Below are 13,657 nucleotides of genomic sequence, written 5' to 3' on the forward strand. Positions count from 1 at the left end.
ACCTCTCCGTGCATGGAGAGAGGGATTGCAGCCTACCACGCAGTATTTCACATTCCAACCCGGATGAGAGGGGCCTAGCTCAGTTTGCTGTTCATCTGACATCCATCCAGCACAAATCAGCCTGGTCGTTGGCGAAAGGGCAATCGCCCAACCTTTACAAATCTTTTCTCACGGTTTCACTAGGACACTTTGCACAGACATCTCTACCTTAGGAATACTTTACTGAACCTACTTTGAACACTGTGCCTAGACACCTTTAATCGTCCTCACTACAAGAAACCTATTGATTGATACTACACCTTATTGGATTACAGTTATTGAGCTCCTATATGCCAGTGAAGACCATCAGCTCTGCAGGGACATTACTGCTATAAGGGCACTTATGCCATTACCTTTAAGTCAGACCTCTCATTAGAATAACAGCTAATAGGCTGGTCAAGGACTCCCTCTACAAAAGTTTGTCAGTATAATCAGTTAGCTGTGTTTATACTTACAGGTGCTAGCAGTACCTAATTGAGGAAGTGTATATAATATACTGTTTACTTGCTAATATCTTGCTTTGTGTTATATGGAGGAATTCCTTTGCTGAGTTGGCGTTGTTGCCCAAAACCCAGCAGATCTATTTACCGCCTCTTTGTGACATTCTTTTTTATCTGTTCTAATAAATATTATCAGAACATAAAATACAGAGTTGTCTGATTTATTGCTTTAAGGTGGTGCAAGGATGTTGGAACCCAGAATGTCAGGTGAGTTGGAATGTTCCTCAGGTCATGGCAGTTCAGATGAGCAGGTAAATCCAAACAGTCCCTTAGGGGGTCGTGTTACACATTTAATACTACTGCTTTATTGCCTTTAGATAAGATATCCTTATGACATACAGTCTTATGTTATGTACTCCTTTGTACCACTCTTGCCACAGTAAACTTAAACCGCTTCATCTGTATTGTGCAAGTTTTTTATTACAGGTGTCAACAGGTAATAATGACTGAACCCAGGGTGTCAGAGGACTTGCAGAGTCAGGGCAACCAGTGGGGTACAGATTCTACCAGCGGCCCTCACAAGGGTAGCACCATACACACATATTGTTATATTGCAGCTATTTGCTAAAATCATTTAAGTTCATTTTTTCCTCATTAATGTACACACAGCACCCCATATTGACAGAAAAACACAGAATTGTTGACACTTTTGCAGAGTTATTAAAAAAGAAAAACTGAAATATCACATGGTCCTAAGTATTCAGACCCTTTGCTCAGTATTTAGTAGAAGCACCCTTTTGATCTAATACAGCCATGAGTCTTTTTGGGAAAGATGCAACAAGTTTTTCACACCTGGATTTGGGGATCCTCTGCCATTTCTTCTTGCAGATCCTCTCCAGTTCTGTCAGGTAAGATGGTAAACGTTGGTGGACAGCCATTTTTAGGTCTCTCCAGAGATGCTCAATTGGGTTTGGCTGGACCATTCAAGAACAGTCATGGAGTTGTTGTGAAGCCACTCCATTATTTTAGCTGTGTGCTTAGGGTCATTGTCTAGTTGGAAGGTAAACCTTCGGCCCAGTCTGAGGTCCTGAGCACTTTGGAGAAGGTTTTCCTCCAGGATATCCCTGTACTTGGTCGCATTTATCTTTCCCTCGATTGCAACCAGTAGTCCTGTCCCTGCAGCTGAAAAACACCCCACAACATGATGCTGCCACCATCATGCTTCACTGTTGGGACTGTATTGGACAGGTGATGAGCAGTGCCTAGTTTTCTCCACACATACCGCTTAGAATTAAGGCCAAAAAGTTCTATCTTGGTCTCATCAGACCAAAGAATCTTATTTCTCACCATCTTGGAGTCCTTCAGGTGTTTTTTTAGAAAACTCCATGCGGGCTTTCATGTGTCTTGCACTGAGGAGAGGCTTCCGTCGGGCCACTCTGCCATAAAGCCCCGACTGGTGGAAGGCTGCAGTGATGATTGACTTTCTACAACTTTCTCCCAAACCCCGACTGCATCTCTGGAGCTCAGCCACAGTGATCTTTGGGTTCTTCTTTACCTGTCTCACCAAGGCTCTTCTCCCCCGATAGCTCAGTTTTGCCGGACGGCCAGCTCTAGGAAGTGTTCTGGTCGTCCCAAACGTCTTCCATTTAAGGATTATGGAGGCCACTGTGCTCTTAGGAACCTTAAGTGCAGCAGAATTTTTTTGTAACCTTGGCCAGATCTGTGCCTTGCCACAATTCTGTCTGAGCTCTTCAGGCAGTTCCTTTGACTTCATGATTCTCATTTGCTCTGACATGTACTGTGAGCTGTAAGGTCTTATATAGACAGGTGTGTGGCTTTCCTAATCAAGTCCAATCAGTATAACCAAACACAGCTGGACTCAAACGAAGGTGTAGAACCATCTCAAGGATGATCAGAAGAAATGGACAGCACCTGAGTTAAATATATGAGTGTCACAGCAAAGGGTCTGAATACTTAGGACCATGTGATATTTCAGTTTTTCTTTTTTAATAAATCTGCAAAAATGTCAACAATTCTGTGTTTTTATGTTAATATGGGGTGCTGTGTGTATTAATTAATTAATGCATTAATGAGGAAAAAAAATGAACTCAAATGATTTTAGCAAATGGATGCAATATAACAAAGAGTGAAAAATTTAGGGGGGGTCTCAATACTTTCCGTCCCCACTGTGTATATATACAGTGGGGCAAAAAAGTATTTAGTCAGCCACCAATTGTGCAAGTTCTCCCACTTAAAAAGATGAGAGAGACCTGTAATTGTCATCATAGGTATACCTCAACTATGAGAGACAAAATGTGGAAACAAATCCAGCAATCACATTGTCTGATTTGGAAAGAATTTATTTCCAAATTATGGTGGAAAATAAGTATTTTGTCAATATCAAAAGTTCATCTCAATACTTTGTTATATATCCTTTGTTTGCAATGACAGAGGTCAAACATTTTCTGTAAGTCTTCACAAGGTTGTCACACACTGTTGCAGGTATGTTGGCCCATTCTTCCCTGCAGATCTCCTCTAGAGCAGTGATGTTTTGGGGCTGTTGCTGGGTAACACAGACTTTCAACTCCCTCCAAAGGTTTTCTATGGGGTTGAGATCTGGAGACTGGCTAGGCCATTCCAGGACCTTGAAATGCTTCTTACGAAGCCACTCCTTCATTGCCCTGGCGGTGTGTTTAGGATCATTGTCATGCTGAAAGACCCAGCCACGTTTCATCTTCAATACCCTTGCTGATGGGAGGTTTGCACTCAAAATCTCACGATACATGGCCCCATTCATTCTTTCATGTACACGGATCAGTAGTCCTGTTCCCTTTGCAGAGAAACAGCCCCAAAGCATGATGTTGCCACCCCCATGCTTCACAGTAGGTATGGTGTTCTTTGGTTGCAACTCAGCATTCTCTCTCCTCCAAACACAACGAGTTGTGTTTCTACCAAACAGTTCTACTTTGGTTTCATCTGACCATATGACATTCTTCCAATCTTCTTCTGGATCATCCAAATGCTCTCTAGCAAACCTCAGACGGGCCCGAACATGTACTGGCTTAATCGGGGGGACACGTCTGGCACTGCAGGATCTGAGTCCCTGGCGGCGTAGTGTGTTACTGATGGTAGCCTTTGTTATGTTGGTCCCAGCTCTCTGCGGGTCATTCACTAGGTCCCCCCATGTGGTTCTGGCATTTTTGCTCACTGTTCTTGTGATCATTTTGACCCCATGGGATGAGATCTTGCGTGGAGCCGCAGATCGAGGGAGATTATCAGTGGTCTTGTATGTCTTCCATTTATTGCTCCCAGAGTTGATTTCTTCACATCAAGCTGCTTGCCTATTGCAGATTCAGTCTTCCCAGCCTGGTGTAGGTCTACAATTTTGTTTCTGGTGTCCTTCGACAGCTCTTTGGTCTTCACCATAGTGGAGTTTGGAGTGTGACTGTTTGAGGTTGTGGACAGGTGTCTTTTATACTGATAACAAGTTCAAACAGGTGCCATTAATACAGGTAATGAGTGGAGGACAGAGGAGCTTCTTAAAGAAGAAGATACAGGTCTGTGAGAGCCAGAAATCTTGCTTGTTTGTAGGTGATCAAATACTTATTTTCCACCATAATTTGAAAATAAATTCTTTCAAAAATCAGACAATGTGATTGTCTGGATTTGTTTCCACATTTTGTCTCTCATAGTTGAGGTATACCTATGATGACAATTACAGGCCTCTCTCATCTTTTTAAGTGGGAGAACTTGCACAATTGGTGGCTGGCTAAATTTTTTGCCCCACTGTGTGTATGTATGTATATGTATATATATATATATATATATATATATATATATATATATACATACACACACACATATATACACACACAGTTGTGCTCAAAAGTTATATATTATATTCATTATATATTGTATACAAAGGAATATGAATGATAACACAAAAACGTTTCTTTCACTCATGGTTAGTGTTAGGCTGAAGCAATTTACTATCAATCAACTGTGTTTACGCTTTTTAAATCATTTTGGCAACAGAAACTAGCCAAATGACCCTCATCAAAAGTTTATATACCCTGGTGATTTTGACCTGATAACGTGCACACAAGTTGACACAAACAATTTGAATGGCTATTAAAAGGTAACCATCCTCACCTGTGATCTGTTTGCTTGTAATTAGTGTGTATGTATAAAAGGCCAATGCATTTCTGGACTCCTGACAGACCCTTGCATCTTTCATCCAGTAGAAGGAAGAGAGAGCAGCGACGCTCTAAGTGTAATATGCTAGTTTAAAAGGCTTTAATTTGCTTTAAAACTAAACTCACATTTGAACAGTGGTATACAGGCATAGGTTGTATGGTTCTGTTAGCTGTCCTGGGTGTTCCCTCGGTTCCAGCTGGGCAGCAGTGATAGATCAGTCCCCTGCCACTCAAGTGGCGTCCGTAGCTCCGAGGCTGGAGAATATCACAGCAGGCACGTCAGCAGGGCACCTCAGCAGGCACATCGGGAGCTTGAGAACAGGGGGCGTGGCTTGAGTGCTCGTGTTCGGAGCATGATGAAGGAGCGCACATGTTCCCGAACGCGAGCGATCAAGCCACCCCCTCTGTTCTCAAGCACCTGACGTGCTTGGAGCTACGGTTGGCACCGGAGCAGCTGGGGACAGATCCATCCCTGCTGCCCAGCTGGAACCGAGGGAACACCCAGGACAGCTAACAGAACCATACAGCCTATGCCTGTATACCACTGCTCAAATGTGAGTTTATTTTTAAAGCAAATTAAACCCTTTTAAACATATTATGCTTAGATCAGCGCTGCTCTCTCTTACTTCTTCTCATTACCATTGAGTCTCTTCTGCTTAGCTTTGGACTTAGCTTCCAAATACTAACTGGACTTCTATTATCATTGTTGTTAGATATATATATATATATATATATATATATATATATATATCTCTATCTATCTCACTAGCTGCCCATCCTACCCTCCTTACTGCATATCTTTCATCCAGTGCTGCACTGACATTTCTGGATTCTGAGTCATGGGGAAAGCAAAAGAATTGTCAAAGGATCTGTGGGAAAAGGTAGTTGAACTGTATAAAACAGGAAAGGGATATAAAAAGAGACCCTAGAATTGAGAATGCCAATCGGCAGTGTTCAAACTCTAATCAATAAGTGGAAAATGAGGGGTTATGTTGAAACCAAACCACAGTCAGGTAGACCAACTAAAATTTCAGCCAAAAAATTTGTTTGGGATGCAAAGAAAAACCCACAAGTAACTTCAAGTGAAATACAGGACTCTGAAAACATGTGGTGTGGCTGTTTCAAGATGCACAATAAGGAGGCACTTAAAGAAAGATGGGCTGCATGGTAGAGTCGCCAGAAGAAAGCCATTACTATGCAAATGAAACAAAGTACAAGACGCAAACAGTACAGAGACAAACCTCAAACCTTCTGGCACAAAGTCATTTGAAATGATGAAACCAAAATTGAGCTTTTTGGCCACAGTCATAAACGTTACATTTGGAGAGGAGTCAACAAGGCCTATGATGAAAGGTACTGAGGCGGATCGCTGATGTTTTGGGGATGTGTGAGCTACAAAAGGCACAGGAAATTTGGTCAAAATTGTTGGCAAGATGAATGCAGTAGGTTATCAAAAAATACTGGTGGAACATTTGCATTCATCAGCCAGGAAGCTGCGCATGGGATGTACTTGAACATTCCAACATGACAATGATCCAAAACACAAAGCCAAGTCAACCTGTCATTGGCTACAGCAGAATAAAGTGAAGGTTGTGGAGTGGCCATCTCATGCAAGACAGCCCAAGAATTTACAGGAATTGGAGGCTTTTTGCCAAGAGGAATGGGCAGCTTTACCATCCATAAAGAGCCTCATCCACAAATACCACAAAAGATTTCAAGCTGTCATTCATGTTAAAGGGGGCAATACACGGTAATAAGAACTGGGGTATGTAACGTTTTGATCAGGGTCATTTGGGTAGTTTCTGTTGCCATTATGATTTTAAAAGAGTAAACACGGTTGATTGATAATAAATTAATTCATATTCTCTGAAAAATGGCCAAGAAATCATAAATTCTGCCTCCATCCCCTACCCACCTCAGAGCACTGTCCCTTGGTTCCACCCCCTGTCCACCTCCCAGTCCCGCCATTTTTAGAGAATACAGAACCAAGTATCATTTTGTGGCGCCAAGTAATTTGTTAATAAAAACATAAAAAGCAGTAAAAATAGATCCCCTGCAGCTAGCAACAATAGGACCCCCAGCAACAATGGACCCCCCAGAAATAAGACACCACAAGCAACAATAGATCTCCCAGCAGCCAGCATCAGGAGACCCTTTCCTCAACAGTGGATCCCTACCAGCACTGATTGATCCCTCCCCCCCGCCCAGCAACAAAATCCCCCACCAGCAACAATAGATTCCCTGGTGACAATAGGTCCCCACCAGCAATAATAGATCCCCACCACCAACTATAGATCTCAGCAACACTAGATCCCCAAGTAGCCACTTTCAATAGACCCTCCAGCACACCCCTTTATGCCAGTACTGTAGATACATTTAGTGCTGGAGGTGCTGAAACTGTATTCCCCTGCGCTTCCGCTGAAAAAATGCCCTGTGTATATGTATACACACACATACTTATACAAACACACACACACAAACATATGTAAAAAAAAAAACTTAACTTATCAAAAATGCAGTGAGGCCAGTCAGTGAGCAGTATGCGGCGAGGACAGCCAGTCAGTGAGCAGAGTGTGGGGCGAGGACAGCCAGTCAGTGAGCAGAGTGTGGGGCGAGGACAGCCAGTCAGTGAGCAGAGTGTGCGGCGAGGACAGCCAGTCAGTGAGCAGAGTGTGGCGAGGACAGCCAGTCACAGATCATGGAGGGAATTCCTGCAGGGAAAAGATAAACCCTTCCCTATCAGCCACTTACCACATGGCTGGAAGTAGAAGATTCGCAGGCTACCATCTTCGCTTTGCTTCCTTCCCAGTTTCAGCTGTTCGATCAGCCAGAGCAGCCACATGTGAGTGGGGAGGGGAACTCGGCCACACACCCACGACCTCCTTAGCCTGGGGAGACACTACACAGCTGAGAGTCCCTGCCGGCTGCGAGCCTCAGCATGCTGTGTGCCAGGAACATTTCAGCCAAGGCAGACCTTACTTACCCAGTGACAGGATGGTCACAGAGATGGGGGTGAACCCAAGCACCCCCTGGAGCTGCCCCTGAATTAAGTTCTCAGGCACACCTGGCACACACCTATGGAAGTAAACTACCTGTAAAGTGAGCCACGCACAGAAAAAAAAAAAAAAAAAAAACATACATACATGCTTCTTTTAAGTGAAGTCAAATACTGTATCCCTTACAGGTTGTTTTATCCAAGTGCCTTAATGCAGATAAAACTGGCTGTTTATAAATTCAAATGACAGTATAATTACTACACTATAATTATACAATCTGTGTGCCCTCTCATGCATTCTGCAAGTTCATACATAGAAGAAATCGATTTGAAGGAATTAATCCGATTCCTTATTAGCATGAGTGTAGTTTTCTACAACATAAAGAAGGTGGAACTGCTAGAACATAATCCATGGAAGATCTCTGGGGTCTACTGATGCATACTAAATTCATATACCCTATCCTGTGTTTTTCTTTATATAGAAAATGGGGAATAGTTTTCTCTTGTTTATGGCAGGTTAATTTAGTCTGTTCATGCATCAGCTCATTCCCTATCTCTCAAATAGAAATACCCAATAGGGAAAGACTTGCGTCCTAAAGTAAGACTGGTCTTGCTAATTTTTTACAGCTTTAAATACTGCAAAATGTGAAGAAAAAATAGTGAAAACACCATAAAAACACCAAATTAAAATGAATTGTTAAAAAGTTTTATAGCATATAAAGGGCTTACCTGGCTTTGTGCATGTAGTTTAAAATGCTAGATATGGCAAAGTAAGAGATGCTGAGCACTCCTGATACCCCAAACGACAGAATCACGAGTCCACACAGGACACAAAGTAATGTTACTCCTCCCACTGCAATAACAATTCCTAAGAAACAAGACAAAAACAATGAGGTAGCACAAACAGAACTGCACTGAAAACAGCATAACTGCTAACATATTTAAAAAACAAAAAAGCCTCAACACATCAAGGCACACAATGCAATTTTAAAAGTACAAATCTACAACAGACAATCAGAAATATTTTTTCACTGTTCTAAATACAAGATTCTGAAATCTAACTGAATGCTATGGGTTGTTGTATGTAACGTATAATAATTGATCGTCGCAATGTCTTATACAAACTTTCAGTTGAATAGGGGACAATACATGTCAGAATTTTGGTGGTGCTCATTTTGGTGGTGCTCACAGCTAATTTCTGTGACTATGCAGGGATTGAGGGAAACTACCCAATGAAAAAACAAAAACTGCCCTTCTCACTCAAATAAAACTGCTGTGTATCCTAAATCAGGAAGTGAGAGTAAAGCCTCGTACACACGATCGGATTTTCGGCAGGGAATTGTGTGATGGGGTTGTGTTTGCCTAAATCCGACCGTTAGTACGCTCCTTCAGACAATTGTTGTACAACTTTCCGCCAACAAATGTTGGATGGCAGGCTAGTAAATTTTTGGCGGACAACGGTCTGTTGTCAGATTTTCACAACGTCTGTACACAAGTCTGTCACACAAAAGTGCAAAGTACAAACACGCATGCTCAGATACAATGCTCACCAAACACGACATTAGCAGAAGGTGCCCAAAGGGTGGCACTCAATTTCTTCATTGAGGCCATGGGGCGTTAAAGTAGTAAGAGAGTAAATCCAGAAAGTTTCTTGTTTACACAGGTGTTGGAATCTTTCAGCTGGTGTATATTTATCTGGTATACATTCAATAATCCATACTTGGAGAGCAGAGGTGGCATATGGATGGTGAGTGTTGAAATAACGTGACACTATATTGTGGACTGCTCCTTTACTGCCTGATGGTGCTCTACGAATCTAGCCCACAGGGCTCTAATGGTTCTACCAACATATAGCATTCCGCACAGACAAGACAGGCAGTACACATGTGTCATGGAGCAATTATAAAATGAGTTAAGAGTGAAAATTTTGTCGTTGGCAACAAAACTTTTTTTGCCATGGGAAACGTATGAGCAAGTAAGGCACAAAATGTACTTATTGCAACAAAACATACATATTAATGGGATTAGTGTGAGTTGTTTCAGGATAGTTGTCTTGGTTTGAGATTTTATTTCACTGGGCGAAATTTTACTTTGAACTCTCGGGGCCTTGCGATTTGCAAACTTAGGTAATGTGGGGAGGGATGTGGTTAGATGGGGATTCTGAGTTAAAATGGACCAATATTTTTTTAAAACATTTTCCATTTTCTTATGGCTAGCATGATATTGTGTAATGAATCTAGTGACAGATTCAGAAGTCTTTTTCTGCAAAATGGGCATGTTCTCTGTTTGATACGCAGAACATGCTTCATCCACAAGATGGGGGGATAACCTTTGTCAAGGAATTTTTTCTTTAAGAGAATGCTCTGTGTCTTGTAATCGTCCAATCTAGTGCAATTGTGTCTCAGACGGTGGAATTGGCTCTTCGGAGCATTTTGAACCCATCTGGGGTTATAGCAGCTAGTATAATGTAAAAATGAATTTCCAGCTGTGGGTTTGGTGTAATTTTTAATGGTTATTAACTGATCGGTATGAAAAAGCTCTAAATCTAGAAAACATATGGATGTGGGGTCAACTACTGAGGTGAAGGTAAGATGGAAATCATTGGCGTTACACTAAGCAACAAATTCTGTGACTGAACTCATCCCAGATGATAAGGATATCATCAATATATCTACCGTAGAAGACCAGGTGTGCAGCAAATGGGTTATTAGCCCAGATACACCTGATCTCCCACAACCCCATGGTCAGGTTGGAGTAGCTTGGAGCAAAATTGGCCCCCATAGCTGTGCCTTGTTTTTGAAGATAATAGTCCCCCTCAAACATGAAATAGTTATGTTCTAGATGTTCTAGCATGAGGTATAGAGGTCTACAAGGAGCAGACGTCCAATAAGATCCACTGGTAGGACTCCCAAGTGTATGGATGTAATAATTCTATTAGATGTGTACCATCACTAATATAGGAGGGCCAGTGATTGGAGAAAATCATCTATGTATAGGGAGTAACTGGAGGTTATACTATCCATAGAGGCAACTATAGGGCGCCCTGGTGGATTATCAGTACTTTTGTGAATTTTCAGTAAATGGTAGAAATATGGAACCTGGAAAAATGGTTTACGAAAAATAGCTGCCTCTGTTTTGGATAATGTGCCCTCTGTCTGAGCATTGGTCACTATCTGGTTGGACTCTACAGTGAGTTTGTTTACGGGATCAATTTTCAGTATCTCGTAGGTGTTAGAGTCGGAGAGGAGACGAGCTGCTTCTCTAAGGTAATCCAGTTTGTCCTGGATCTCAATACAATACAATCCCCTTTATCGGCAGGTTTTATGATGATATTGTGGTTGTGACTCAAGGATTTTAATGCTGTATGTTCTTGGGGGCTTAAATTGGTCGTGAAATTGCATAGATCAGTGAGCTCTTTGAACACTACCTGGTAAAAGTTTTCCAGGTAAAGGGCCCTTGGATTGTGTTGGATTAAAAATAGACTTGGGTCTAAAACTGGTGTGTACAATGCGCAGAGATGAAAGAGTGCTGGGACCAAGCAATTATGTCATCATTCTCATGAACATTCCATAGTTCACAAAGGTCTCGTATGGCTTGTTGATCAGTGAAAGTATTGATTATAAGATGATTATCGGCAGAAGGATCTGCCTCTACAGTGGAAACTTTATTAGTCTTCATGTTATAATGTCTCCTTAAGGTCAAATTACGAACAAATTTGTTGAGATCCTTGTAAAGGAGTTGGGCACGGTGGTAGAGGCAACGTTGAGGCCCCGGGCTAATAGTGATATTTCTTGTTCATTCAGGTTCTGAGTGGACAAATTGTAGATTTTAACAGTTTCTGCAACTTGTCTGGACTTGTGTGTCTTCCCCCTCGCCTGCCTCTTCTTTGTGTTTTATTTTTATTTTGGTTGGGCTGGATCAGGGGGTCTGGACTAAAAAAAGTGAGGGTCGTGATGGTGACCCTCCAAAGATGATTGGTGGTATACTAGGCTGGTGGTCCGCCTGCTGATAATGAAAAGACAACTTCTGAGGAAACACAGACACTAACAGGATGGATCGGTTCATTATCCGTAGTTGCCAATAAAATGGAATCTGAGACAATGACATATACGTTCTGATTAGTGTAAGTGGCGGTATTGGAAGCAGAGGGGGTAACCAAGGAGAGAGGATCAGGTGCTGTGGGTTCTGCCCAATGAGGTGGGATGGAAATGGGATGTGGATCAATGGGCAGGGGTAGTAGTGGTGTATTTGGCTTGGGGATGAAAAGGCTTGGGGGGGTAACTGTTGGGGGGAGGGGGTCGGAGAGTGAATGCTAATTGTTAAATTTGGAATTGGTCTTATTGATGGAGTTAGGATCTGGTAGCATTAAAGGTGGTGGAGGAAATAAGGGTGTAGTTCTTTTCCAGTTGAATACTTTTTTGGAATTGTAGTCAAGATCTCTTTTAAAATTTCCTAGTTTTATTTTAATCATGGAGTCCTCACTCTTTTTAGTGTTTATTTTTAATGTTTTGAGCCACTCTAAAGGTAAGTGGGGATGAATGGAACATAATTCATCAATGTTGCTCTCAATTTTCTGATGAAGAATCTGACACCTTCTATCTCTATGGATGGTTAAAATTTGGATCCATTTCTGGGTGCAGAACTCCACAATGCCCTCCCACTCTGAGCGGAGATTTGCATCCAAAAATGAACATCCCTTAAGTATACGGAGTCCTCATGGTGAAATTGTTGACCGTAAATATTGTTTTAAAAAGAAGCCATCCCACCACTGTTGATTGGCTGAGATGAAAAGGTCTTCAATGTGTCTCATTCTTTTAAATGTGTCTCCATGTTTGGCATCCGGCCAGTGACGGGAGTGTAAGGTCGGAGAAAAATAGTTTGGTGGAAAAATGGTATATAATTCATCTAATGTACTGTATTTGGAATCCTCCATTTAAAGTATGATGTCAATTTTATACATAGGCAAACTATATACATCTGTGTGCATGTGTCTAGGAACAATGACAAGAGGGGCAAATAAGAAAGGGAGGGTTATTTAAACTAAAACATAAGCAAGTTTTAGGCCAATCTGTTGCACATACATAAGCTTCAATGAGCAGTAGAAAAGGAAAGATGGCGCAACGATAGGTGCAAACACTGGGTTATGAGGCAAGTAAACTAAAACACCATAATGCACATACAATATCAAGGATAATAAAAATGATGAACACAAGTTATTGCAACATCAGTAATAATGATGATAATTGATCAGTATAAAGAAAAAGTCCTGGTATAGAACAAAAAGTCCATATATTGATAAAGGTTTTCCCCCTATCTTGTGGATGAAGCATGCTCTGTGTATCACACTGTCAGAAGATAGGGTACTCACCGAGGCCGAGATGCAGACAGCGGTTCACTCTTACGCTGGAGATTGTACAGAGGGTGAATGGCACAAAGAGACACGAGCTACCAGCATGCCAAGCAGGATTTGTGTGAAGATCAGCGTGGGACTTTGTAGCTGTGCAGGAACAGGTAACTGGAGCTGGAGAGAAGCAAAGTCAGAGCAGGCAACAGTCCGTAAGCAGGCTGGAAGCCAAAAGTAAATCCGGAATCACAGGCAAAGGTTCAAGGCTCAGGAGACTGAAGCCAATCCGGGTAATAGGCAGAAGGTCAAGGCAAAGAAGACTGGAGGCAATCCGGGTCACAGGCTGAGGGTCAAACACCAGAGAAGCAAGCAAAGTCAGTTTAAACAAGCCAGAAGCAAGGTCCAGGAGAAGATCAAGGCAGGTCGAGGTCAATCCGGGTCACGACAGGTAATCAGCAAAACAGGAAGCAGGAACAGATACACAGGAAGCTGAAGACAAACCAGCAATTTGTCAGAGAGGAGGCAGCTTTTATAGGCAGCAAGGAGGTCACGTTATGCGTGTACTAGTGCGCATGTGCAGGCGCTGTTCATTGGGAGAACAAACGTATGTGCGCTGAAACAATGTTTCACCCCGAACGCGCGT

General features: G+C 42.1%; 1 protein-coding gene across 3 annotated transcripts in view; it reads right to left on the bottom strand.

The window, feature by feature from the left end:
- The window catches only part of LDAF1 (lipid droplet assembly factor 1), a 241,716-nt gene that overhangs the window by 43,202 nt on the left and 184,857 nt on the right, over positions 1–13,657 (bottom strand). For all 3 annotated transcript variants that reach the window (XM_073591055.1, XM_073591056.1, XM_073591057.1), the window contains one exon: positions 8,400–8,538. In XM_073591055.1, coding sequence (XP_073447156.1) covers positions 8,400–8,538 — 139 coding nt within the window. The remainder of the gene's footprint in view (positions 1–8,399; positions 8,539–13,657) is intronic.

The sequence above is a fragment of the Aquarana catesbeiana genome, linkage group LG06 (assembly GCF_042186555.1).
Source record: "Aquarana catesbeiana isolate 2022-GZ linkage group LG06, ASM4218655v1, whole genome shotgun sequence".
NCBI lineage: Eukaryota > Metazoa > Chordata > Amphibia > Anura > Ranidae > Aquarana > Aquarana catesbeiana.